The 26,280-nt window shown below is 58.5% G+C and overlaps 3 protein-coding genes across 27 annotated transcripts; 2 read left to right on the top strand and 1 right to left on the bottom strand.

The window, feature by feature from the left end:
- The first annotated feature begins 1,997 nt into the window (after nt 1-1,997).
- On the top strand, nt 1,998-5,755 carry CD79A (CD79a molecule). Its single transcript, XM_001916779.5, has 5 exons — nt 1,998-2,326; nt 3,930-4,235; nt 4,488-4,606; nt 5,104-5,172; nt 5,304-5,755. The coding sequence occupies exons 1-5, from the start codon at nt 2,248-2,250 to the stop codon at nt 5,415-5,417; spliced, it is 687 nt and encodes a 228-aa protein (XP_001916814.2). The 5' UTR covers nt 1,998-2,247; the 3' UTR covers nt 5,418-5,755.
- Nucleotides 5,756-5,987: 232 nt separating this feature from the next.
- On the bottom strand, nt 5,988-8,095 carry LOC111775429 (uncharacterized). Of its 3 annotated transcripts, none has more exons than XR_011421863.1 (4): nt 7,807-8,095; nt 7,606-7,707; nt 7,348-7,494; nt 5,988-7,231 (listed from the first exon to the last, which is right to left on the bottom strand). XR_011421863.1 is itself a non-coding variant. In XM_070222978.1 (2 exons), the coding sequence occupies exon 2, from the start codon at nt 7,229-7,231 to the stop codon at nt 6,014-6,016; it is 1,218 nt and encodes a 405-aa protein (XP_070079079.1). In that variant the 5' UTR covers nt 7,348-7,478; the 3' UTR covers nt 5,988-6,013. The 3 variants fall into 3 exon arrangements, 1 of the variants encoding a protein (XP_070079079.1); XR_011421864.1 differs by having other exon boundaries at nt 5,988-6,779; XM_070222978.1 differs by lacking the exons at nt 7,606-7,707; nt 7,807-8,095 and having other exon boundaries at nt 7,348-7,478.
- ARHGEF1 (Rho guanine nucleotide exchange factor 1) lies at nt 6,976-26,101 on the top strand. 23 transcript variants are annotated; one of them, XM_023651391.2, is made up of 31 exons: nt 10,855-11,003; nt 11,691-11,733; nt 11,820-11,903; nt 12,400-12,513; nt 14,448-14,546; nt 14,786-14,828; nt 15,025-15,271; nt 15,689-15,718; nt 16,019-16,118; nt 16,266-16,362; nt 16,448-16,483; nt 16,724-16,861; nt 17,682-17,787; nt 18,330-18,341; nt 18,905-19,072; nt 19,377-19,522; nt 20,998-21,144; nt 21,464-21,546; nt 21,756-21,881; nt 21,989-22,103; nt 22,215-22,315; nt 22,553-22,630; nt 22,873-22,948; nt 23,037-23,204; nt 23,813-23,900; nt 24,038-24,124; nt 24,464-24,531; nt 24,619-24,705; nt 25,121-25,284; nt 25,363-25,465; nt 25,616-26,101. In XM_023651391.2, the coding sequence occupies exons 1-30, from the start codon at nt 10,966-10,968 to the stop codon at nt 25,444-25,446; spliced, it is 2,973 nt and encodes a 990-aa protein (XP_023507159.2). In that variant the 5' UTR covers nt 10,855-10,965; the 3' UTR covers nt 25,447-25,465; nt 25,616-26,101. The 23 variants fall into 23 exon arrangements, with proteins under 23 accessions (XP_070079069.1, XP_023507160.2, XP_070079073.1 ...); XM_023651390.2 differs by having other exon boundaries at nt 10,856-11,003; nt 25,753-26,101; XM_070222968.1 differs by lacking the exons at nt 10,855-11,003; nt 18,330-18,341 and adding an exon at nt 6,976-7,076 and having other exon boundaries at nt 25,753-26,101.
- The last annotated feature ends 179 nt before the right edge of the window (nt 26,102-26,280 follow it).

The following is a 26,280-nucleotide window of genomic DNA, read 5'->3' as shown; positions in this document are numbered from 1 at the left end:
CAGCGTTTGAACCCAGGCAACCTGGCTCCAGCCCCGGGCTTCAGCCACTAGGGTGCACTGTCTCTTGGAAGTGAGGGAGATGGGAAAATGAGGCCTAAAGGGTTACTCTCCTGGGAACAGCCTTGAGCCAGTCACTCCCCATTCTGGGCCCCAGTTTCCTCTTTTGCCCATTGAGGATGAAGACATTTCCCAGAGTTGTCATGAGAAAACAACACGAAGCATCTGGTTTCCACGTGGAAAGCCAGACATCAGAGGTGCTGGCTAAGTGGGAGGTGGAGGTACCCAACATGCCAACCCCATCTGAAAGGGTCCGCATTCCTGGCAGCGCCTCTCCAGCCACTGGGGGGCAGTCGAGGGCCTGGAAACTGGCTCGGCCGCTGAAGGATGCTGAAGGAGGTCAATTCCTGGGCTGCAGCCTCTGGAACAAGTCTTCCTAGGTAGGGGTCATAACTGAAGCACAGAGGGACTAATGACCTTCGAGGGGCCCAACAGAACACCTGCCTCCCTGGAGGGAAAGGAGGGGGGCCCTGGGGCCAGAGAAGGGGAACTGTGTCCTAGGAACTGTGCTAAGCACTGTTTCATAAACATTCTTACAGCTTCATAAGATGGGGGGATTGTGCCCAGATTACAAGAGGAGAAACTGAGGCTCAGACGACCAGTCAGTTGGCAGAGCTGAGATTCAAACCCAGCAATCTTGAACTGTTGAGGCCTATGCTCTTCTGTGTGGGTGACAGTTGCATTTTTAAAAAATTATGAAACATGTCAAGCATGCAAAACAGAATACATAGTAGTGTAACAAAGACCTGTGAAGTCACCACCCAGCTTAAGAAGCAAAACAAGACACAAAACTAAGACAGAGCCCTCTGTGTACCGTCCCAGTTACACCCCTGGCCTCCCTAGAGATAACCCCTCTCAGGAATTGGGTGTCCCTCCCCTGCACAGGTTTACACCTTTACTACAATCGCATGTGTCCCTAACAGCACACGGTGTTTTTTGCCTTTTGAAAACAAGCCAACTGTATCATGAAAATATATTTTTTCTCATTTTCATGTTATTCCTGAGATGCAGCCTTGTTGACACGTGAAGCTTTGCCTGTTCTCCTGCTGTGTATTACTCTATTGGCTGACTGTACCACAATTTATGCATCCAATCTCCTGCAAATGGGCTTTTCGTTTGTTTCCCAGTTTTTGCTACCAAAACTCTCCCCGCGATAAATTTTTTTCCTATGTGTTTTCTTGAGTGTGTGTGGTGGTCCCCTAACTGCTCGCAAACACCTCAACAACCTCATGTCATTCCCCACCCGCATCGTGTGGACCCCATTTCTCTCCCACTTGACCTGAAATGATGTTCAAAAGAACCTGGGCACATGTAAGTGACTTTGAATCTCTGCTCCACTTATATAACACCAGGCAAGTGACAGTGACGGTGTCCCCTCTCTGGGCTTCAGTTTCCTCCTCTGTAAGATGGGGGCTAGCCTATCTTGCCCACTCGTGGGGAGGCTGAAGTGAAAGAACACCAAGAAAGAGCCCATCGTGGCTCCAACTCCTTCGGTCATGTCATAAGACCAGGGAGATATTCTTATCCTCATCTCTTGGATTAAAAATGCTGAGGCTCTCAAAGGGAAGCCACCATCTCATCACAGAGCTGGCCGGCCTGCCTCATTTATTCCTCAGTATCATCAGTAGTAACCAACGTTTCCGGAGCACCTGCTGTGTGCTGGGCACTACATTCAGTGCTGTGCATGCACAGCTCCTTTAAATTCTCACTTCCAACCCCAAGAAGTGAGGACACGGAGGCTCAGAGACAGGTCAAGTTTTGCCCAAGGCCAGTGAGGGGCAGAAACCAAGCTCAGAAGCAGCACCCTGACCACCTGTGCACAGCAGACACCCCGAACTCTGGCTCCCTTAGGCTTCCTTCCCAGGGCTCGGCCAGTGACGAGCCAGAGCCAAGCCAGGCCTTGAACCAGCCTCTTCCTCCCACCCGAGCAGCCTGCCCTCAGGGGAGTTGTGGCCACACAGGTGCAGGGAGCGGTTCCTCTCCACTCTGGGCCCGAAGTGGCACTCTTGAAGCAGCGTACTGGCAGGGGCTGCCCCCGGCCCAGCAGCCAAAGGGCCCAGCCGTGGGGCCAGTGGAGCCCATCTCCGGGAGGGCTGGGCAGGAAGTGGGGCGGGGTTTGGGGCCCGGCCGAAGTGGGATCTGGTACCCCAGGACTGCTGCAACCCAGACCAACCAACACACTGGGAGAAGATGCCTGGGGCTCCTGGAGTCCTCCAAGCCCGGCCTGCCACCCTCTTCCTCCTCTTCTTGATCTCTGCTGCTGGCGTGGGTATGTGGCTAACAGGCAGGTGCTGGGGGGAGGTGGTAGGGAGACTGGGGAGGCTGGAGAGGGCGTGGGCGCAGGCAGAGGGAAGGGCGCTGGGGGGGCATCAGGAAGGGGAGCTGGGAAAGGCCCTGTAGAAGCAGCATCTGTCTGCTTGATTGTCCCAAGCCAGCCACCGAGGGGAGGCTGGAGGAGCCTCAGCGACATTTAAGGGGCATCCACAGCCCCATGGAGGAAGGCACAGGCAAAAGAGTGACGCTTTCCCCACCCCCTCATCTGCACAGGTCAAAATAAGGAACTAAGGTCACCCTTGACTGAGCTCCAGAGCTGGGGGTAGGAAGAGGACCTGGGGGTAGCACTCGGCTTCAGAGGACAAAAAAGCTGTCTCCTTCTCTGACTTAAATCTCAGTCCCCGTTGCGTAGGGAGCCCCTTCTGGGTTCTGGGGGAGGCGGCGCCTCATCGACATCGCCCCCCACCTCCCCTGTGCAATACCAGCTGGTGGGGCTGTGACCACCCTGTTTGGCCCAGAAGTTCACAGAGAGGGCCGGTCACTCAAGGTTAGACTAGGAGCCGGGATTGGAGCCCATGACCCTGAGGTTGCTGCCTCTTCCCCAACCTCTTCCTCCTCCTCTCTTCCTCACCTCCCTCCTCCTCCCTTTAGAAGAGGTACAGCCAGCCATGTGGACAGACCTGGGAAGGCAGAGAGCTGGGGCTTCCCAGAGCAGCCAGCCTGGGCCGCCCCTGGCTCCCTCCCTCTCATCAACCACCCTGCTGAAGCCCTCCCCCAACCCCCTGCCCAGCCCACGAATGGACTCACCTTTGACCCCCAGGTTGACACATGCAAGTTTCAGAGAATGAGGGGCTGGCCTGGGGTCACAGGGCAGGCCAAAGATTGGCAGGAAGAGGCCCAGGGGGCCCGGGGTTTAAACCCCCAGCCATTCCTGCTGCCCTGGTGAGGCTGGGCAGCCAACTTGCCCTCCCTGGGCCTTAGCCATCCCACCTGTAAAGTGAGGACAATGAGAGAACCTACTTCTGAGGGTCTTGTGACAATTACGCAAGATATAGTGCCAGACACAGGGCCGGGCTGGGGCTGCGGTAGGAAAGTGCACCAGGAGGGCCTTCAGGAGGAGGTGATGCCCAAACTGATACTGGAAGGAGCTGCCCAGGCAAGGTACTTCTAGTATGAGGGAACCAAATATCCAGATGCCAGTGAGTCCAGTGGGGCCAAAGCACAGAGTGGGCGTGGGGTTGTTGGTAAGTGGGGACCCCCAGGGGTGTGGCACCACCCCTGGGTGCCTCACTCTCCTCCCCAGGATGTCCTCACACCACCACCCCCACCCCCAAGGTGTGTTCAGCCTCCCAGGGTGTCTCACTCTCCTCCTCTAGGTTCCTCCTCACCCCCTCGTCGACTGTCCGTTATCCCAACTCCCTCCCCCAGAGGCAACCTCACTCCTTGCTCCCAACACCACCCTCTCTTCCCCTCGCCCACCTCCCCCAAGAGTGTCCTCATACTCCCTGCACCCACACACCCAGGAGTGCTGCAGCTGCAGAGCCCAGCGCTGGGCCTAGTGCTCACCTGCAGCCCCTCACCCATCTGCCTCTCCACAGGCCCTGGGTGCCAGGCCCTGTGGGTGGATGGGGGCCCGCCATCAGTGACAGTGAGCGTGGGGGATGAGGCCCGCCTCCAGTGCAAACACAATGGCAGCAGCCCAGGGAGCCACATCAACATCACCTGGTGGCGCATCCTCCAAAGCAACTTCACATGGCCTCCCATGTTCCTGGAGTACGGCAAGGGGCCCATGGGCGAGCTGACCATCCAGCAGGTGAATAAGAGCCATGGGGGCATGTACAGGTGCCAAGCTAAGGAAGGCAACGAGACCAAGCAGTCCTGTGGCACCTACCTCCGCGTGCGTGGTGAGTGCCTGGGCCCTGGCCCCGAGGTCCCTCCACAGCTGGGGATGCTCAGCTTCCTCATCTGGGACATGGGGATGGGACCAGTGCCCGCAGTGGGCATACTCACTCCCTGGCTCGCACACACTGGCCAATTTTCTCATCTGCCCAGTGGGGGCTTCAGTGGTCCTGGGCCTGGTTGGGCGGGGTGGGGCGGGGCCGGGAGGCCAGGGAGGGCTGGAGGTGCCAGGGTTCTGAGCAGCACCCCCCTCACAGAGCCGCTCCCCAGACCCTTCCTGGACATGGGGGAGGGCACCAAGAACAACATCATCACAGCCGAGGGGATCATCCTGCTGTTCTGCGCAGTGGTGCCTGGGACGCTGCTGCTGTTCAGGGTAAGCCACCGGGGACCAGGCCCCTCCGAGTCTGAGGGTCCCCACTTAAAACTTGAGGGAGTGACAGCACCCACCTCACAGGGGCTGTGGGGACTAAATGAATTAATATAACGGATTTTACAGGGTGCTCAGTCTTCCTCCAGGGTTGCCTCACTCGCCCCACCTCCAGGAGTGCTGTAGCCCTCCAGATATAACCCAGGCCAGGGAAGATGAGGGCTGGGTGTCCCCCCAGAGTCTCTGACCTGAACCAGCCTCCCTTTAGGCCACAGGGCAACTATTGCTATTTACTATTATCGTTGTTGTTATCCATGGAGAACAGTAAGGCAGTGGAGACAGCAAGAAGGACAATGGCTTGGACCCAGAGAGACCTGCCACTCACTGGATATGTGGCTTTGGGCATGTCCCTTACCCTCACTGGTAAAGCCCCTCCTGGCATCCAGGAGGGTCTGAAAACATATGCTGCCCCGTCCTCACTGAGGTTCCCAATCCCCCGACAGAAACGATGGCAGAACTTGAAGTTCGGGCCAGACATCCAGGATGACTACGAAGATGAGAATCTTTATGAGGTGAGTGGAGGGTGGGGACAGGTTAGGGATAGGTGCATTGGGGGGGTTCACACAGGGTTCCCCCTGGTGTGGCTAGGGGCAAGGACCTGGGCATCAGGACACTGAGACCCATCACCACATTTCCACCCCAGGGCCTGAACCTCGATGACTGTTCCATGTACGAGGACATCTCCCGGGGCCTCCAGGGCACCTACCAGGACGTGGGCAGCCTCCACATCGGAGACGTCCAGCTGGAGAAGCCGTGACCCGGCCGGGCTGCCCCCATCTGCTGTGCTTCCAATTTGTGTCTCTCCCCACTTCCCTGGAACGCGGTCTTTTCACAATCTTTCCTGGGAGTGTCCTGACTCAACTTCCCGCTGAGGAGTGTCCACTCTTCTTCCCTCTAGACTGTCCTCATCTCTGCCCCACACCCGAACTCAATCCTCCCCCTGCGCCTTTCCCAGCCTCCCCCCCCACCCCCAGCGGGTAATGAGCCCTTAATCGCTGCCTCTAGGGGAGCTGATTGTAGCAGCCTCGTTAGTGCCACCTCCCCCTCCCTGCTCTGTCATGGCCACTTAGTGATAATAAATCCTTCCCAACTGCAGACCTTGGCAGTAGTCATGGATCTCACAGAGATCACCCCCCTCCTCTGGGACCCACGAGTCCAGGCCCCCAGCCCCCTCAGCCCCAGAGTTCTGGACCCCCAGCCCCTTCCCACTCCCCACATCTGGGACCAGGTAGCCAGTCTTGGCTGCCCTCTGAGAGAAACAGGAGTGTCTTGAGAAGGGCCCCAGCCTAGGCCATGTCCCTGAGCAAAGGGCAGGGGGCACACAGGATGGAGGGCGGTGACCATATTTATTTACTAGTATTTGAGTCCTACAGACACAGGTACAAACACAGGGGACTGTCTGGTGGGGCCAGTATGGAACTGTGGCTCTGGCCAGGCCACATCTGTCCTCTGGGGGGTGGCCTTTAACAGATGGATTTGGAGAGTCTGTGGCCCTAACTTGGGGATGGTGGGGAGACCCAGGGGCAATGACAAGAGAGGCACAGAGATGCAGAGTTTCTGAGATGCAGAGTTTCTGAGATACAGAGTGGAGGGACTGCAACAGAGATCTAGTGACAAAGAGACAGAGCAAGAGAAGAGAAAGACAATGAGGGGAAGGGGAATCAGAGAGAGACAGCGATACTGAGAAAGAGATAGCAGGAAGAGATAGAAAGAAAAGAAGGGTCCGTAGAAAAATGGACATGGAGAGACTGACCCCTGAAAGCAACAGCTGGGAAAAGACTGAGATGGAGAAAGATGCAGAAGGACCCAGAGAAGGGAAGAGAATGGTTCTGAGGGAGAAAGTGACAGAGAGGAGGAGAGATAACGGAGAGCGGAAGGGAAAGACCCCAACGGAGAAAAGGGGAGAGAGAGAGACAGGGACAGGGACGGAGAGACGGACACAGACAGAAACACACACAGAGAGGCAAAGAAGGAAAGGAAGACCAAGAGACACAGAGAGACGGCAAGCAGGGGAGGCTGCGGCGCAGAGTGAGGCGCAGGCAGGGTGAGCCTCGCCCCCAGCCCCGGCAGGGAGGCGATGGCGGACGCCAGGCAGATGTGAGAAGCGTCGAGCCGCGCCCTGCGGACCAACAGACAGACACGCCGGCAGAGGTCGGGCGGGGCCGGTACCCGCGGGTCCCGGGCGGAGCGCGGAGAGGGGGGCGGGCGGGCGACGAGAAGGGGAAGGAAGCGGAGGTGCCGGCGGGGCGCGGGGCGCGGGCAGGAAGCGGGGAGGGGCGCGGGGCGGGGGCCTCCGGAAAAACGCCCCAACTTCCTGCCCCGCCAGAGCCAGGAAGCGGGAGCCGGGAGCCAGGGCCCGGGATCGCCGAGCCCGACCTCGGGCGCCCCGCCGGTCACCTCCCCGCGCGGACACCAGGTACACCCGCCCCGGCCCCGCCCGGCGTCCCTCCCTTCGGCGGCCAGGGGAAGTGGGGGGGGGAGGGAGGGGCTGGGGCGCTGCCGGCGGTGGAGGGGCCTCCTCGCGGCACCACTGAGCCGCGGCCACCCCTTCCTGGGCCTCAGTTTTCCCATCTGTCAAAGGGGGCAAAGACAGAAGTAATACTTGCTGAGTGCCCAGGGCGGATGAGGGGTGCGAGGCCCGGACCAAGGCCTCCCAACTGTCCAGCAGAGGACGGATGATCACTCACGTTATACGGGTGGGGAAACTGAGGCCCAGGGAGCAGAACCGACTCACACGGGGCACACACATCGTGAGGCCGAGTGGAACTGGGATTTGAACTCGCAGGTGCTTTCCGCTAAGCGCCGCCCTCCAACCCCGCATGCTTTAGAGCCACCTAAAAAGAAAAACGACCATAACAATGCCGTAAGGCGTGGTGAAGCTGAAAGCTGCAGAGCGCCTTTGAACGCGTTTTTGGAGAGCTCTTTTTCGGGACCATTAATTATACCTTGGGAGGTGGGTTGTAGGAGACAGAGCTGGAGATCTTCCTCCATTGTACAGATGGGAAGACTGAGGCCGGGAGAGAAGTAATCACTTTTTCCAGGTTACTCTGCATATCAGAGGGAAAGGTACGCTTGAACCCAGGCTTTTTGCTTTCCAGCCGCAGCGGAAAGTGTGCGGGGGAGGGGTGCGGGGAGAATTAATGTACCAGCGTTGGGAACTCAGCTGGTCCCGGAGTTAGGGAAGCAAGATAGGGCAGGGAGCCCAGTCCGGGAGCTAAGGGCCAGAGCGCCTCGGAGATCTCGGACGGAGCCCTGGCAGAGGGGCTGAAACCATCCCCATCCCCGGGCGGGGGGCGGGGCGCGGGGCCCAGGAGAATGACGGGGGCAGTCGAGATACGGAAACGCCAGCCCTCCAAGGCAGGCCAGAGCGACCCTATTGGGCCAGCGTGGCGCCGTGGAGAGCTAGAGCGGCCGGCAGGAGGAGTAGAATCGCCTGGGCAGGAGCTGGGCAGGAGCCGGGCTAGAGCGGCTGGCGGGAGGAGTGGAGCTGGAAGCAAAGGTTGACTCTGGGGCGGCTAGAGCGACTCGGAGGCCGGGGTGGGGGAGGCCGGAGCCGGCGCGCGGAGGCTTCGGTTCTGGCGATTGCAGTGGCTTCTCCTCCGACCCGGAGCAGGTGAGGGACGCGGACCCCGGCGGGCGTCAGACCCTGACTCTGCACGTCTGCCCCAGCCTCACTAGCCGTGCACACCGCCACGTCCCCTGGAGGATTTGGGGCCCGTGTAGACCCGCCATGTCCCATGTGTCATTTGGGGCTCGTGTAGACCCGCCGCGTTCCATGTAGATTACAAGGTCCTCCAGCCCCTCCAGGTTCCTGCTAGCGGCCCCCCCCCCCCCCCCATGGAGACCCGGCTCCTTACAGACGTTGGGTCCCCATAGATCAAGAGCATCCCTAGAATCTGAGGCCCTGTAGATCCTGGGTCTCGGGGACCACCACAAGCTCATACAGAATTCTTCTATCCTCTTAAGTCTCCAGCGGTCCTACAGACGGGCTGCTTTCCCTGTGGAGTCGTGATCCTGTGTGATCCCCGGATCCTCCGAGACCTAGCGTGTATCAAATAGAATCTGGGGCTTTATACATTCCAAGGGCCCCCCCCATGGACTCACTTTGACTACTCTGTATTTTAGGTTAAGGCTTCCAGAGATTCTTGGAGACCAGAGTCATTCTCCCAGTATCTTATAGACCCTGAGTCCTGCATGGAACCCAGCCACCCATGTGCCTGCTTTGCTTCAGGACCCCCTACCCCTAACAAGCTTCTAAATCTGCCCTGACACCCCTACAGCCCCATGCACATAGCACCCCCTCTGCTGGACCCCAGGCCTTGTCAGTTGCCTATAGATCCATCGTACAACTTCAACCTATAATTCTCCAGCCTTTGTGGGACCCCCCCCCCATCCCTCATCTTCTAAGCAGCCACCCTTCCCCCTCCAAATCCTCTCTGAGCCCCAGGCCTCTGTGGAGTCCCCGAGTCTAACTGCCCTCCTGCCAAGACCACAGTATCCACATATCCCTGACTTCCCAGACCCCATAAGGAGACCTGATGTGTCTCAGCTTTGGTTCAGATTTTAGTTTTTTAATGTTGGGGTGAGGGTTCCCCCTGCTCTGAAGCATAACATTCTGGTAGTTAAATGCATAAACTCTGGAGCCAGACTGCCTGGGTCTGAATCTTGGCTCTATCCCTTATGATCTGTGCCTCAGTTTCCTCCTCTGTAAACTGGGGATGATAATAATAATACTGACTTCACACGGTCACTGAGAGGATTGAGTTAATACCTATGAAGCAGTACTGCTGTGCCTGGCACATACTTAGTGGCACTTAGGGCACATTAAGTGTTTGCTAGGATTTCATATTATTGTGATAAGGAATAAAGGAGATGATAGTGTCAAGTGCATTATTTGGGGCCTGCCTGGCACTGAGCATTCACTCAGATAACGTGTTCTCTCCTTGGCCCTTTTGGAATCTGTCAAACCTTTCCACCCCTGAGTGGGATGAGCTTGCACCCTCCATGTCTGTGGTCATGTTTTCCAGCCCCAAAGTTGCAGCTGGTGGCCTGGTGAAGGTTTTCCATCTCTGATGGGAATGATAATAGCATGGGGTGCTTGTGGGTTGTGAGAGTTAAGTGAATTACTGTGTGAGAAGCACTTAGAGCAATGCCCAGCACACTGCAAGTGCTATGTAAGTCTGGCTCTCATAATAAATAATTACTATTCTTTTTCTGCCTTGGTTTGCAAATTTATTTATGTGAACATTTCACAATGCTCAAATCTTAAGTTACCCAAGCTTGGCTGTTGGACAAATACACTGTATGGAAAAGAATAAAAATGATGCCTGCTCAGGTGAACCCAGAGGATGACATTTGGACACTCTAGACAGCATCGTTATTTAATGATCACAATTAAAATCATAGCAACCATTTATTGAGTGCTAGGGAGGAGGCCTGTGGAAGAGAGAGGCCTGTGGAAGAGGGAAGGGTGGGTCTCAGGCGACTAGGGTTATAAATAGCTTTGAGCTATGGGGACAGCCCCCTCTCCCCTGGCTAATCTATCCCACCGGTTTCTTCTTCTTCTTTTTTTTTTTTTTTTGGTGAGGAAGAGTGTCCCTAAGCTAACATCTGTTGCTCATCTTCCTCTTTTTGCTTGAGAAAGATTGTCCCTGAGCTAATATCTATTGCCTATCTTCCTCTTTTTGCTTGAGGAAGATTGTCCCTGAGCTAATATCTTTACCAATCTTCCTCTATTTTGTATGTCGGACACTGCCACAGCATGGCTTGATAAGCTGTGTGTAGGTCCTCACCCAGGATCTGAACTGGTGAACCCTGGGCCACCGAAGCAGAGTGCACAAACTTAACCACCACGCCACTGGGCCGGCCCTCCACCCCTCTTTCTACAGTTCCCTTCTGCCTGATACGGGCTCTTGTGGCATTAGTCAGAACACAGAAGATGACAGTGGGAAGATACGGGGAGAAGTGAGACCCTAAAGGAGAGAAGATGGGAGAGACAGCAAGAAATGGGAGAGAGAGAGAAATGAGAGACAGCACATGAGATAGCGACTTAGAGAGGTGCAGGACAGCGCCACAGAAATCAGATGTGGGCAGACAGAGGCAAAGACAGAAGAGAGACAGAGGGGAAGGACGGAGCAAGAGAAGCAGAGCTGGAGTGTAGCAGCTGAGGGGGGGGGAGGGGAAGCAGAGACGGTGGGGAGAATGAGACAGGTCTGAAGGAAGGGAGAGAGAAAAATGAGGAAACAGGGAGAAAAGAGGCAAAGACATAAAACAGATTCAGTGGCGAGACAGCCCAGGACAGCCAGATGAGGAGAGGAGCACTGAAAGGACAGACGGACAGACGGTGAGGACCAGATGTAGGGTGAGGACCATCCCTTGTTTTCCGGGCCTGGAAGCCAGGAAAGATACCGGGTCTCTGAGGGAAAGAACTTCTGGGTTCTCCGACTCTTGGTCCCTGAGGGAGGAGGGTTCGGAGTTTTGTTTTCTTATGTGGAGAGAGTTGGGGGGGTGGGGGATTTGCCATTGTGATTTCCTGTCACAGGAAGTGGGGCTGGTGGGTTCAGAAGCAACATCCTGCCCCAAGCCTGTCACAGATCAGAGGAGAGCCCCCTACACCCCACTTATCTCGCTCCTACATCCCCTGTAACATTCCCAACTCTGCTTGCCTCCAGGCCCTGTCTCCCCACGACCCCACCCACAGCCCCCTCCTCCCTCAGACCCAAAAGTCTGAGCCCCCAGCCCTCTCCTGCTTAGAGACCCAAAATTGCAGGCTTTCATGGCCACAGCTCTCTTGTGGACCCAGGCTCCTGGGCCTCCAGCTCCCCCCCAACACGGCTCCCTGTCCTTGGGTTCCCGCCCTGGCTGGCCTCTGAAGGGCTCTTTGTCGCCGCACAGAGGCCCCATTGAGCTGTGGAGGCCTGGGTGGGGGAGGCTGTTTACTCACCTTCACACCTGGGCCAGGAATCTGTGAGTAACCGCCCTCTGCCTCCTCCTCCCACTCCCCTAACCGCAGCCCCTCCTCTTCCCCCAGCCCTGCAGAGCCCATGGAGGCCGAGGACGTCGCCCGAGGGGCGGTGAGTGGAGAGGCCGAGGGGTGAGGGGACTGGTGGACTGTGAGGTGGGGAGCTCTGGGGACTGAAGCCATCCATCCCTCCCACAGGCCCCAGGGCCCCCCCGGCCTGGCCCAGTGCCCGTCAGCATCATCGGGGCTGAGGATGAGGATTTTGAGAATGAGCTGGAGACGGTGAGGGGGATGGGGCGGGTAGGAGAGCTTCTGTCCCAGGCTCCTGGGGCCCCAGCCCCTTAAGTCCCCTCCTCAGTGTCCTTTCCTGCCTTAGGTCCAGATCTCCATCCTCAGGTGCTGTCCCCCTGCCTCCTCTCCCTGCCCATCTCTTTCTCTCTCTCATCTTCCTGCAACCTCCTTCCTCATTCCCCCACCCCATTCTTGCTGCCCACCATTACAGCAGACTCCCACCATTTTTACTAGAACCCCCATTTTTATCGCTGCCCCCCAAATTACAGCACAGACCCCCATTCCCTCTCTTCTAATGTCTGTTCTCATCACCTAGCATTATAACATTAAATCTCATCCACTGTCCCCAACATCTGCCCAGACCGCCACCATTACAGCATAGACACCATCATCTCCCCCTCCTCCCAGCTTGGATGGGGAAGGTCAAGCCCAAGGCCCTTCCTCTGTTCCCCACTGTCTCACCCCCCACCCCCGTCCTCACCCCCAGAACACAGAGGAACAAAACAGCCAGTTCCAGAGCCTGGAGCAGGTGAAGCGGCGCCCAGTCCACCTCATGGCCCTCCTGCAGCACGTGGCCCTGCAGTTCGACCCGGGACCCCTGGTGAGGGCAGGGCTGGGTAGGCACAGGGAGGGCTGGGGCTGGGACAGTCCACAGTGTTCAGTGAGTGAGACCACTGAAGATGAGCCGGGAGGTCAGAATGCACAGTGCAAGATCTGGAAATAACCCGAAAGCCTGCCATGTGGTCTAGACAAGATTGCAGGTGCCCCATATAAATCTCAGCAGTGAGGGAGAGTACACATGTCAGGGTCATGCAGAGAGCAACAGAAAATCCAGCAGCCTGACAGAAACCATGACCCCACCCCCTTTCCGTGCCTGTGGCAGTGTCACCCATCAATGACAGCACCCTTTCCCATGGACTTTGGAAATCGAATCCTCCTTTACGCGGTCTTGTGAGGTGCTCCCAGTTACTCATTTAGGGCTGGTGCTTGGGAGAAAGCCACTAGCCTTCCTGGGTCTAGGTGGCATGGCAGGCCCTGGTCCAGAAACAAGAAACCGTCACAAGCAGCCCACAAGGCAGAGAAAATGTAATCGATGATCCAGAAAACTCGTATCAGGCAGAAAATCCCTGGGGTGTGTCGATGCGGAGCTGTGCCATTGGACACACCTGCCGAGTCTAGAGAATCCAGCAGGTGTTTTAGGAAGGAAGAAGCCACAGCGCTGGCTGGAGAGGGCTCTGTGGACAAGGGTCCTGTACCAAGAAGACTCAGTACAGCCCAGCACACGCCACAAGTTGGGGTTAGCTGAGGGCACGGCACTATACTGGAAATGCGTAGCAGAGCCCTCTGGAAGACAAGGAGACCGATGGAAATGCCAGGGAGGGACGCCTAGGGGATGCAGAAAGAAGGGCACATTGACACCAAAGCTTCAGAGAAACTGGCAGGAAATCAGGAAATTGCCCTCTCTCCAGAAAAGAGGCTGCCCCTCACGTGGTGCGTTGATGCTTTGGCCCTCTGGCGGGGGGGGGGGGTCCCCCTCCTGAGCCTGGGAGTTTCTAGAACTCAGAGCTCCTGGAACTCAGCCATGGTGCTGACTGCCATGTCCTTTTACAGATGTGGAAACTGAGGGCCAGGGGCTTGGCTGCGGTGACTCAGATAACCTCTGGCCTTTTGAGATTTGTCCTCATGCTGCTCCCTCACCTCATCGGCTGGGGGGTGGCCAAGAGATAGCTGTGGTCCCCTGGGCTACATCCTGTTGGCCTCATGGAGTTTTCCTTTACGGGGTAGGGCAGACATAGATTTGTTGAAAGTGTTTAGAGTGGAGAAGGAGTCCAACCCTCACTGAAGCGAGACCTTAGCACACCAAGACCTTACCTGACAAGAGCGCCCCAGGAGCCAGGACAGGTTGGGGTTCCCACTGCATTGCCAGCATCAGCCAGCACAGGGCTGACATGCAGGCAACCTCAGGGAATACTTGATGAGTGAATGAGTGAGCCCCACTTACCCACCTGTTTATTTCCCCAGCCCCCACTGTGCCCTGGGCCCTGTCTGCAACTCAGATGAATCAACTTCACACACACACGTGAACCCTCAAGTTGTACACGGTATTTCTAGGCAATGGAGTATAGTGGAGACAGGTTGCCTGGATGCCAATCCCAACTTTGTCAGTTACTAGCTGTGTGACCTTGAGCAAGCTTCTTGAGCTCAGTTTTCTCATCTGTAAAATGGGTCTGTGTTTAATCACAGTCTCTGTGATTGAGCAGGGTAATGCGTGTAAGGGGTTTAGAACAGGGTCTAGTATACGCCTAGCCGTCTTAGTGTAGCTGGCAGTGGTGGTGGGAGTAGGAGCAGAAGGGAGGAGAGAGAACCACAGAGAACCATTTCACAGGATAGAAAACTAGCAAATGCTCATGGTGGCCCTGGGCAGGGGATGATGGAGATCAGGGAGCATTTCCCAGGGAAGGTGGCATTTGAGCCCTGGCGCTTTCCAAGGGGGAGTGGGGTGGGAGGGAGACAGGTCACGCTCTGTCTCCCCAGCTCTGCTGCCTGCACGCGGACATGCTGGGCTCGCTGGGCCCCAAGGAGGCCAAGAAGGCCTTCATCGACTTCTACCACAGCTTCCTGGACAAGACCGCGGTGAGAGACACCTTCGAGGAGTCCCAGTCCCCCCTCCCCTTGGCTCTGGAGAGCCACCCTGAGCCTCCCAACCCCTGCGCCACTGAGCGCAGCGTGAAGGGCGCTGGCCTGGGGAGACCCTGTGCTCAGCCAGCCTGGCCATGCCTCCACCGCACCCTCCCCTCAGACCATCATTCCCACCAGGCTGGATCCCACCACTCCGGAGTCCCCTCCTTCACTCCATTCTCTCTCCTGAGCAGGTTCTGCGGGTGGTCGTCCCTCCCACCGTCTCCTTTGAACTTGGTAAGGAGAGGAGATGGGACATTAGGATGAGGGAAAGGTCTCTAGCAGGAGCCAGGCCTCCCAGGAGCCCCCGGGAGGGAGGCCACACTCCCACGCTGTCGTGGACAACAGAGATTCCTTCCTGTTGGAATCCAAGGGTAGGTGGGGAGCCAGCCTCCAGGGAACTGACCCCCAGCCTCTGACCTTGTCCCTGCAGACCGCACAAGGCCTGACCTCTTGTCTGAGGACGTCCAGCGGCAGTTTGTGCAGGAGGTGGTGCAGAGCCAGCAGGAGGCCGTCAGCCGTCAGCTGGAGGACTTCCGCTCCAAGCGGCTCATGGGCATGACGCCCTCCGAGCAGGAGCTGTCCCAGCTGGAGGCCTGGGTTGGGCGGGACCGTGCCAGCTTCGAGGCACGGGAGCGGCATGTGGCGGAGCAGCTGCTGAACCACCTGGAGGAGATACAGTGAGTGGGGCGGGCCGCCGGGGCGCCCTCTGCTGCCCCATTCCATTTCTAGGCTCCCTCGGCAGCGTCAGGCTTCATTTCCTAGCTTTTGGGCTCATCCTCTGACTTCTGGGTCTGCCTGGCATTTTAGTTCATCTGGTTTGCATCTTTCCTTCCCAGCTTTGGGGTTCCCTCCCAGTTTCCTGGTCTTGTCTGTGGTCTTGTGTTCAAGCCTGGCACTTAGGCCCCGTCAGCCTCGCTGAGAGGGTCTCCTCCCTTCCGTGATCCTCATTCCCCGTTGTTTCGGCTGTCCCCGCTCTGCCTCTTCTCTCTCCCTGTCCCAGTTTCAAAGGGGACAGCAAGCTAGACATTTGTGCTGGGGGGACAGCGACCCCAGGCTTAGCAAAGTTGTCACAAACTTCTTTCATCTCTTTACAGACACACCATCTCTACGGATGAGGAAAAGAGGTGATGGAAGCAGAGAGGCCAGTGGGAGAGGTGTTTAGTCTCCTAGGCTTAAGGGCGGAGAGGCTGGGGGGTTGGGGGGCTGGGGGCCTTGGGGCCTGGGGGCCTGGGCATTGAGCAACAGCCCTGGCCCTGTCCTCTGGAACCCTCTCCCCTGTGCTCAGACACTCAGCAGGAAGTGGTTGTAGGGTTGGGGTGGGAAACAAGGCCGGAGGGGAAGGCTGTGGGGGCAGCAGTGTGTGCATCCGTGGGAGTGTGCATGTCTGTGTGTGTGTTGGGGCCCTCACCGTTCCCTCCCCACAGTGCCGCTGTCGTCAGCGCCATCAGCCTATACATGCGCCACCTTGGAGTGCGGACCAAGAGCGGGGACAAGAAGTCAGGGAGGAATTTCTTCCGAAAAAAGGTGCTTACCTGAGCGCCCAAACCTGGCCCTTTCTTCCCCAGAGACCCCCTGGGGAGTCTCGGGACTCTGTGCCCCTGGGGTCGGATTCTACTTTGTTGGCATCTCAGAAATGCCCAGCCCCCCCTTCTCTCCCCCCACCTCCTGCAGGTGATGGGGAACAAGCGGTCAGACGAGCCTACCAAGACCAAGAAAGGACTGAGCAGCTTCCTAGATGCCGCCCGCTGGAACCGAGTTGAGCCCCAGGGTGAGGTGCCTGGCCTTGGCCATACCCCAGCTTCCCCATGTCACCCCCCACCACCCCCAGCTCACAGTCACATCTCTCATTTCAGTCCCAGACATGCGACACCTCAAAAACGAGACTAACGGTAATGATCCTGAAGCCAGAGCTTCCATGCTGGCAACCGGAGTGGGAAGGGAAGGGGACCTCCTGGGTCTGAGGGAGGAGGAGGCTGGGCTGGGGGCTGGCACTTCTGGGTCTTGGGGGCAGGGGGTCTCCTGGGTAATGGGCGGACAGGGCTGGAGTACAGCATCTTGATCCCCTAGGCCCTTGTGTATTAGAGTCGCTGGAGTCTCATTTCCTGCTTTCTTTCTCGCTGTCTCCCCAGTTGAGAAGCTAGGCCTTACAGAGCGGAAGGGAGGCCTGGGGGCGCCCTCCCGGGACCGGAATGTCGGGGCTCCTGGGCAAGATACCCCTGGAGTTTCTGTGCACCCTCTGTCCGGGGATAGCCCCAACCGGGAATCAGGTGAGAGTTTTCTGAGCCAGGCCTCCATGAAGACCTGGCGCAGGGCACTGGTGCTGCCAGCCCCTCAGATATCGACCGGGTGCCAGTGAATGGCCCCTTGGTTCTCCAAATCTACCCCTCCCTGCTCCTGATCACCAGTGGTGTTAGTAACCACCCCCTTCCCTCAGTTTACCCTTTCCTTGGCTTCCCTCTCAGGCTCTGACCTCTGTTCTGGTGATGTGTGTCTCACCTTCTTAGACTGCATTTCCCATCAGCCCCCACAGCTTCATTTCCCAGAACCCTCTCTGAGTCCATTGCCAATCAGCCCCTTTAGATAGTGAACCCACCAGCCCCGTTAACTTCATTTCTCACACTCCTTGTGGCCTCAGCACCTTGGATCTCAGACAACTACTTGGCCAGGCCTGGATTCAAAGCCTGGCTTGGCGGCTTACTTGTGTAATATCTTGGAAGTCACTCTGCTCTCTGAGCCTCAGTCTCCTCATCTCTAAATGAGGTATATCCTCTTGCCAGAAGTCCCACTTGAGGGTCTGGAGAATAAATGGATGTGGGGGTGTCGAGCAGAGCATCCAGTCTCCTCCCCTACTCTGGGACATCTGCACCCACCTGGCCCCAGCCCCCTGCAGCCATGTCCTCAGAGGCCTTTCCGTCTTGTCCGTCCTCCACTGAAGGACAGAGCAGCCATTTCGTGTCTGCCAGGCACAGGATGAATTTAGCCACCCAAACCCCATTCCACTGTGGAGGAAACCGAGGCCCCCAGAGTGTGGGTCTTGGCGCCGGAGGGGCCGTCAGCCAGCCTAGCTCTTCTCTGCTGTCCCCATAGGTGTTGATGGCCCACTGGAGCTGGGGGACCCACCCTCTCAGGGCCCCGCCAGCCTGGAGCTCCCAGCGCCCCCAGAGAGCACCGAGGAGGGTGCTGATACAGAGAGGTACCCGGGGCCGGGTGCAGCGGGGGAGCTGGGCGTGAGAACGGGCTTCCTGGGTGGGGGATGGTTGTTGGGGGTCGCGCTGCCATTTGCTCCTGCCTGCCTCTGAGCCATCTCCACTCTGCCCTGCTCCTCCTTCTTCTCTCCTTTCTTTTTCCTTCTTCCACTTTTTTTCTCATCTCCTTCCCTTTCACTCCTTCTTCCTCCCTTTCTCCTCCTCTCCCATCCTCTTCACCTGTCTTCACCCCCACTTCCTCCCAGCCGCTCTCCCTGCACCCCTTCACTTTTGCGTCCGTTCCCCCCTTCTCTTTTAAGCCTCCAGCCCAGCTGCCTTGCTCCTGCCTCCTGGTGCCCCTGCCCTCCATCCCCCACCCCTCTGTGCTCTGTGCCATGCCCGGGGGCCCTGTCCCCCTCACAGTTGGGGGGCAGGCTCTGCCCCCTGCCTGTCCTTGTGCCGCTGCTTTGGGGACCCTTTGGCGGGTGAGGGGGAGGTGAGTTGGGTTCCCTCGGGGTCCACCTCTGACCCTGTGCCCCTCTCTCCCCAGAAAGTGGAAGAGGTGGGTGCCTGGGCCCTGGGTGGGGGGAGGGCTAGCCCCTCCCCCATTTCTCCCAGCCCCTCCCCTCTCCCCATGGGCCACCCCCTCCCCTTCACCCCTGCAAGGGGTGGGTGGGGACGTCACCCTCCCAGCTGAAGAGCTAAGTATTGAATCCCCTTCCCCCGCCTCAACTCCTGGCTCTGCCTCATCCCCCTGCCTCAGGGAAGGGAGGGGTCAGTCCTGTGCTCATACTGGGTTCCCCTCCCCTCCCCAACCAAATTTCAATATCCCCCCTGACCACCCCCCCTGCCCTAGCACCCCTAAATCCCACTGCTCCTTCTGACACTCTCTCTTCTGTTGCATGTTTGATCCCTGTCCTGGTCTCCCCTATCCCTGCCCTGGTCTGTCCCTGTCCTGGTCTGTCCCTGTCTCTTCCTGTCCTGGTCTCTCCCTGTCTCTGTCCCTGTCCTGGTCTCTCCCTGTCTGTCTCTGTCCTGGTCTCTCCCCATCTCTGTCCCTGTCTTGGTCTCTGTCTGTCTCTGTCCTGGTCTCTGCCTGACTCTGTCATTGGCCTCGGGGTCCAGGCTACCGGGGCGTCTGGGGCGCTCGGAGAGCCTGCGGGTGAGTGACCGCCGCCGGCCTTCCCGGGGCAGCCTCGGGGCTAAGGGCCGGGGTGGGGGCCGCTCCCGGAGTGACGTGGACATGGACCCCAGCTCTGCCACGGCCGTGCTTGGCCCTGCCCGACGAGCCACGTACGTCACTCCTCCCCCCTATCTGCTGAGGCAGCCTGGAGAGTCAGGGAGGATGGCAGTGGGGTGGGGGTTGTTGCCAGAGTCACAGAGAACTGGGGATCGGATGCTGAGGTCACTGAGGTTCTACCGTGGTCACAGCAGAGGGATGGGATGCTTCTTTCTAGAAATTTGGGGCTGGTCTGCAGCATGAACCACCTGGGGTCATCGAATGCCAAGGCCACAGAGGGGGTTGGACACTAAGGAGTTGACGGCTCCTCCCTGGGACTCCCCAAGCTGGGGTCCTAACAAGGCCTCTGTCCCACAGCCCTGAGCCGGGAGATGAGGGGGAGCCAGGGCGGTCAGGACTGGAGCTGGAACCAGAAGAGCCCCCGGGCTGGCGGGAGCTCATCCTTCCAGACACCCTGCACAGCCTGCCCAAGAGCCAGGTGAAGCGGCAGGAGGTCATCAGCGGTGAGTGCCACCCCCTCCAGCCCACTGTGGCGAAGGACCCCATCCAGCTCTGGCAAAGACAGAGACACATGCAGGCAGATGTCCGTCTGGGTGTCATTTACAACAGGCAGAACCTGCAGACAGCCCGTTTCGGATAGAGGGCCATTTGTTATGAAATCGCAGAACAGCCCCTGGATGGAACGGGAATGCTGCCGACAAAGTGACATTTCCAGAGAATTTTGAGTAGTACAGGGCAGTGCTGATGTTGAGAACCGGAAATGGTATATAGCATTGCATTTCCAGCACAGCTTTTGTTTCTTTATCTGTGAAACGTGGGCAATAATGGTTCCCGCTGCAAAAGACTGTCATGAAGAGGAGATGATTGGTGTGAAGGGTTTCGCACAGTGTTGGGCACCGAGTAAGAGCATTCGAATGCAACTCCGCTGTTACCATGATCTTCACTGCTGTGGGGAAAGATGGATTCCCCAGGGAAATGTTTGGGAAGATAATCAATATATTAGCAGTGCTTGCTTCTGGGCAGAGAGATGATGGGAGTATCGTTTCCATCTTGATTCTTTTCTGTGATTTTGAATTGTGTGTGTGGAGAGGAGGTTTGGCAAAAGTAGAACACTTTTCTAGAAGCTTGTTTGGAAGTTTATTTACAGATTACTTAATAATAAGGATACTCATTCTGAATTTTCAGGGCAGTAGGTGAATATGTTTTGGGTCACGGGGCCTTCTATGGATAAGATCAAAATATAAGCAGTGCTATCTGAGAGAACTTTCTGGAATGATGGAAATGTGCAGTATCTGCGTTCTCCATCATGGTAACCACCAGCCACATAAAAGCTGTTGAGCACTTGAAATGTGGCGAGTAGAACTGAGGAATGAATTTTGTATTTCATTTCATTTTAACTGAGTAAAATTTGAAGAGCCGTGTGTGGTAGTGGCTAGCACACTGGAGAGCATAGCAATTTCTCTCACCATAAAAATAGGCATAACACACAAAATCACGCATTTAGTCTCCAGGGACTTCTGGGGCCCATGGAACTCAGGCCTGCACCCTCTGGAGCCCCCTGGATCTGAGCGTATCAGCTTGTGTGTAGAGGGAATCATTGTGCCAGAAACCGAGGCTGAGAAACTTGCCAGGAGGTTAGACATAAAGACATAACCACAGCTACAGGCCTGCTGGTGGTGGGGCAACCAACTCGTCCTGGTTTGCGCAGGACTCTCCCAGTTTTGGCACTGCAAATCCCGTGTCCTGGGAAATCTATCAGTGCCAGCGCTGGGCAAGCTGGGATCATCGGTCACCCTGGCTGGCTGCCACAGCTCAAAGGGAAAGGCAGTGGGTCAAGGAATCCTCAGTGGCTATTTGAGGGCAAATGACTCCACCCAGAGAGTCATCCCCTTCCTCGTTCCCCAGCCTGCCTCTGAGACTGCCCCCGCATACCGTTTGCACCCTCCCCAACCATGCTTCCCACTTGGTGGCCCCGCAGAGCTGCTGGTGACAGAGGCAGCCCATGTGCGCATGCTCCGGGTGCTGCATGACCTCTTCTACCAGCCCATGGTGGACGGGGGCTTCTTCCCCGTGGAGGAGCTACAGAACATCTTCCCCAGCCTGGACGAGCTCATCGAGGTGCATTGTGAGTGCAGGGCCGAGCACACCCCACTGCCAGCTCCCTCCTTCGCAGCCTCCGCGACTAGACCTGGAGCTTAGCACGTTCTCCTTGAGCACCTAGCACGGGCAGCCTCTGTTCTCACACTGAGGACAACCCCACCTTGGGCCCCCAGAGCGCATATTCTTTCGGGCACCTCAGCAAGCACATGGCGGGGGAACTTGGGGTCCACTGGCCCCAAGGATCAGACTCAGACACCCCTGCAGCCCGACCCCCGCCAGCTCCTCATCAGTTCTGCAGTCTTCCCTGCCCTGACAGATCTCCCCTTTCCTCACCGCTCCCACAGCCCTGTTCCTCGATTGCCTGATGAAGCGGAGGCAGGACAGTGGCCCCGTCATTGAGGAGATCGGAGACGTACTGCTGGCCCGGGTGAGGGTGCCCAGCCCTGTCCTCATCCCCTCCTCCCAGCCAGGGAGCCGGAATCCAGACCCCAGGAGGCCAGGTCTCAGGCCTTTCCCCGCTCAACACCCAGGGGTCTGGGTCCCTAGCCCTGTCCTCCCGTCTAGGCTGCCATCCCCAAAGCCCCACTCTTCCCAATCCCACCTGAGACACCCTCCCTGGCCTGCATCTCGCTGTAGTTTGATGGTGCTGAGGGCTCCTGGTTCCAGAAAATCTCCTCCCGCTTCTGCAGCCGCCAGTCGTTTGCCTTAGAGCAGCTCAAAGCTAAACAGCGCAAGGAGCCTCGGTTCTCTGCCTTCGTGCAGGTGAGGCGGGGGGTCTGGGCCCCGGGGTCCCAGGGGGGAGGGGGCTGGTGTCCCGATCCCCAAGGCAAGCCCAAGCCTGGGCCACCTCAGCACCACTGTCCCCTCAGGAGGCCGAGAGCCGCCCACGGTGCCGCCGCCTGCAGCTGAAGGACATGATCCCCACGGAGATGCAGCGTCTGACCAAGTATCCCCTGCTCCTGCAGAGCATCGGGCAGAACACAGGTACTGCTGGGCCCGGGTCACCCTGCTGGGCCCAGCTCTCCTGCTCTAACCGTGGCCGCAGGACCAGGAGCTTCCAGGGTTGGGGTTCACCAGGGCTGGTCTCCCCCGCAGAAGAGCCCGCGGAACGGGAGAAAGTGGAGCTGGCAGCTGAGTGCTGCCGGGAAATTCTGCACCATGTCAACCAAGCTGTGCGCGACATGGAGGACCTGCTGGTGAGCCTGGGTGTGGCCTGGGGCCCAGGGCAGTGGGGCATGTGTGTGCAGGGGTCAGCCTGGCCCTGAGCTTGTCCGCCTCAGTGTCACTGCCCGTCCAGGGAGTGGCCTGGCCCTCAGCTCCTCCCTCTCAGAGTCATCGGAGGTCTGACCCGGCCCTTAGCTTGTCACCTGCAGTGTCACTGTAGGTCAGCCCCAGCCCTTGGCTTGTCCCCTGACACTCTCTTCCTGTTCCAGCGGCTCAAGGATTATCAGCGGCGCCTGGACTTGTCCCACCTGCGGCAGAGCAGCGACCCCATGCTGAGCGAGTTCAAGGTGGCCCCCCTTCTCCTCTCCGAACCTCTCCTCTCCCCTCACCCGCTCTGGCCCTGCTTTCCCAGGGGATTCTCTGATAACATGCCCAGGGAAGGAGAGTGTCCCCTCAGCTCTGACCCCCTCCCCATTCCCAGTGAGGCGCCCATCCTGACCCCTGACTGCAGTACCTGGCCCCACAGTCATCCCCACCCTGCCCTGCCCCGCCCTTGCCTGCACCTGCCATCACTCCTTCTTGCCTCCAGAACCTGGACATCACCAAGAAGAGGTTGATCCATGAGGGCCCACTGACGTGGCGGGTGACAAAGGACAAGGCCGTGGGTGAGCATCAGGGCGGTTGAGTGGGGGCCAAAGCAGGGGGCAGGGGGCTCAGGTGGGGAGTGCTGAGCACGGGCCTTGCCCCCTACAGAGGTCCATGTGCTGCTGCTGGATGACCTGCTGCTGCTGCTCCAGCGCCAGGACGAGCGGCTGCTGCTCAAGTCGCACAGCCGGACGCTGACGCCCACACCCGACGGCAAGACCATGCTGCGGCCGGTGCTGCGGCTCACCTCCGCCATGACCCGTGAGGTGGCCACTGGTGAGGCCTGGCCCTGGCCCCAGTGAGAGCTGCCTGGGGAGTGGGGAGCAGGACCTTCTAAGAGCCGGGAACGCACGTTCTGGCACAGGGGAGGCCGCTGCAGAGGTTGAGGAGCGGGAAAGCTTGGCAGGGCTGAGGCCGAGGCTGTGAGAGCAAGGCCCCAGAGCCGGGTAGGGCCGGGGGGCCGGGCTGGGTTGTCGGTTTTATTAAGTGCAATGGGAAACTGCCCCAGGTTTTTGCACAGAGGAGCAGCCAGCTCTAATCAGTCCTTTGAAAAGACACCCTGGCTGATGCTTGGGGATGGTTGGGGAGGAGGAGTGGAAGCTGGGAGCCCAGTAAGGAGGGATTTGCAAGCATGCTGCCAAGAAGCTGCACCACGGCCATGGTGGTGGGAGTGGCTCGAGGGGTTTTGTGGGTAGAGCCAGCTGGGGAACTTGTCGCATGAGACAGAGAGGCTCGGGAGGAGGGCACAGGAGGGGCGAATTGAGTCATGGGAGCCCTGAGGGCACCACCATTACTGGGGCTTCCCCAGCCTCCAGCCAGTGCTCAGGGAGGGTGCCCAGTGGGGAGACCCTGGCTCTGAGCCCCACCTCTCTCTCCCACTGCAGATCACAAAGCCTTCTATGTCATCTTTACCTGGGACCAGGAGGCTCAGATATATGAGCTGGTGGCGCAGACGGTGTCGGAACGGAAGAAGTGAGGGGTTCAGGGTTTGGAACGCGGGTAGAGGAAGCAGCCCAGGCCCCTGAGTCTGTGGGGACAGGGTGGAGGTGGGAGGCCCGGGCACAGGGTCTGGGGGCTCTGACTGCCCAGGGGCTGCCCTGTCTCCCCAGCTGGTGTAACCTTATCACTGAAACCGCCGGATCCCTCAAGGTCCCTGCCCCTGCTTCCCGTCACAAACCCCGGCCCAGCCCAATCAGGTGAGGGGGCCAGGGAGGGAACTGGACGGCTGAGGGGCCGGGGGAAGCATGTGTATCCCCAGAACCCGAGTTCTAGCCCTGTCTCCGTGTGTGTGTGTGTGTGTGTGTGTGTCTGCGTGCGCACGCATGCACGCTCGGTCATGTATGGGCGCACACGTGTTGTCCCACCACTGCCCATCTGGCTCCTGTCCAGGCCTGTCTGTCTGCCTCTCTCCCAGCCTCAACCTCTGTCTCTGTCTCCGGACCTCTCTGCCTCCACACCTCCAGCTCTCTGTCTCCTTGCCCCTGCTGCCCGCTGGGGCCAAGGCTGTGATGTCACCCAGCTCTTCCTCTCCCCAGCACCCGTGAACCCCTGCTCAGCAGCTCCGAGAACGGCAACTGTGGCCGTGAGATGCCCCCGGCTGATGGTGAGCCTGGAGGGGTGCCCAGTGGGGGCGGAGGTGTCCCCAGGAAGCCCAGCAGGATCTGAGCACCCTCCCTGCTCCCCCACCCAGGCCGAATGGAGAGACTCCTCAGCGCCCTGCTGCCCTTCAGCAGACTCGGCCCTGAGGGCCAGCTCGCTGCCAAGGCCCTTGGGAAAGGTAGCCCAGCCCTGCCCCCTCCAGGGCCACCACCTGCCCAAATGTTGCTTTCCAGTTTGCCTCACGCTCTGCCACCAGAAACAAATGCACCACCGTCCCCGGTGGCCCCAAGTCTCTCTTCCTTCTGCAGCCTCTGTCCCTTCCTTGACCTTCAGTTCAGCCTCTCCCTGGACCCATCTCCATCCTCAGTGCACTCCCACCCCTCCCCAACCCTAGACCCAACCTCACCTCTGCATCCCCTTGTGCATCCCCCAGACCCATTTGCAGGCCTGGCTAACCCAGCCTCGCCCGGTACCCACCCTCCCCTCCCACCCGCAGGCCCCTGGCCTCTTTCGCAGCCCTCACCTGTCCCCCTCTGAATCTCCCATCCCAGCCTGGGCCCCACTTCTGACTCTGTCCCCTTGCCCCTGGCCAGTGCTGTCCCTGAAGCAGCTCCTGTTTCCCATGGAGGAAGACAGCGGGGCGGGGCCTCCCCGTGCAGGGGATGGGGTCCCAGGGGGTGGCCCCCTGAGCCCAGCGCAGACCCAGGAAATTCGGGAGGAGCTACTCAGCCTGGAGGAGACCATTAAACAGCTGGAGGTGGTGCCCTGGGCAGGGTGAGGGAAGGAAGGGGCCGACTCAGTGGAGGGACCCCTCTCATTGATGACCCCCAACCAGGAGGTGGAGGAGGAATTTTGTCGCCTACGAGTCCTCCTGTCTCAGCTCGGGGAGAACACTGTCCCCCAGCCTGGCTGTACCTGAGGATCCCTGCCTCAGGCAGGTGAGTGGGAACCGAGGGGCCCTTGAGCACTGCCTAGAGAGGAGGGACCAGAATGGGCACCTCAGGGGCTCCCCTCTCCACAGCCCTATCCATTTTTCTTCCTCCATCTTTGTCATTCTGAATCTCCCCACTCCACCTCCTGTCTCTCAGTTCCTATTTCCCTGGCTCTTTTGTGCTCTCTCTTTCACAGCTTCCCTTTCTCGCCCCTCTTTCCGTTTCTCTCCATCTCCACCTCCCTCTCCCCATCTCTCTCTCCTTGTCTCCCTTCTTCTCCTATGTCCCCCCAGGCCTTTTGCAAGAAGGAGAGGACGGGAGGGCCACCCCCTACCGCACAGCTGCCGCAGCATCTCCAACCCCAAGGGCCTGAGGAGAGGGAGCCGGGCGTCCGGGGCCACGCCTGGGGGGCCCCCACTGGGATCAGCGCCCCCCCAACCTCGCGTTGGCCTCGGCCTTCTCTCCCTCCTGCCTTCTACTTGGGGGACTCAGGGCTTCATTCCAAGGGGGCACCACGGTGACCCCCATTTCCCGGGCCATCTCAGTATTGCCTGGGGGGGCCACCCCCCACCCCCAAGTGCCTTTGCTCTGTTTTTATACCCTGAATTGGAGGTTTATTTTTTAATATATATTATCTAAGAAGACGTCTGTGTTTGTGAGGGCAGAGTGGGGCCTTAGAGTGGCGTCTGGAACCCTTCGTGACTGTCTGGCATCACCTTCCTGGGTCTGTCCCACCACGTTGCCTCTTGCGTCTCTTTGTCTGTTCATTCATTCCTGTGTTTTAACAGTTACTTCCCAGGCACCCAGCACACACTGCCCGC

The sequence above is a fragment of the Equus caballus genome, chromosome 10 (genome assembly GCF_041296265.1).
Source record: "Equus caballus isolate H_3958 breed thoroughbred chromosome 10, TB-T2T, whole genome shotgun sequence".
Lineage (NCBI taxonomy): Eukaryota > Metazoa > Chordata > Mammalia > Perissodactyla > Equidae > Equus > Equus caballus.
The sequence above is the reverse complement of the archived record's forward strand: the minus strand, read 5'-3'. Positions and strand labels throughout refer to the sequence as shown.

Excerpts from the sequence above, each read along its gene's own strand:
- CD79A (XM_001916779.5), top strand. The coding sequence starts at position 2,248 with ATGCCTGGGGCTCCTGGAGTCCTCCAAGCCCGGCCTGCCACCCTCTTC. Across the intron at positions 4,236-4,487 it reads CACCTACCTCCGCGTGCGTG|AGCCGCTCCCCAGACCCTTC; the intron begins GTGAGTGCCTGG and ends CCCCCCTCACAG. Across the intron at positions 5,173-5,303 it reads AAGATGAGAATCTTTATGAG|GGCCTGAACCTCGATGACTG; the intron begins GTGAGTGGAGGG and ends TTTCCACCCCAG.
- LOC111775429 (XM_070222978.1), bottom strand. The coding sequence starts at position 7,231 with ATGGGAAAACTGAGGCCCAGGAAGGGGTGGCCGCGGCTCAGTGGTGCC.
- ARHGEF1 (XM_023651386.2), top strand. The coding sequence starts at position 10,966 with ATGAGGAGAGGAGCACTGAAAGGACAGACGGACAGACG. Across the intron at positions 11,734-11,819 it reads AGGACGTCGCCCGAGGGGCG|GCCCCAGGGCCCCCCCGGCC; the intron begins GTGAGTGGAGAG and ends TCCCTCCCACAG. Across the intron at positions 19,523-20,997 it reads GCGGCAGGAGGTCATCAGCG|AGCTGCTGGTGACAGAGGCA; the intron begins GTGAGTGCCACC and ends GTGGCCCCGCAG.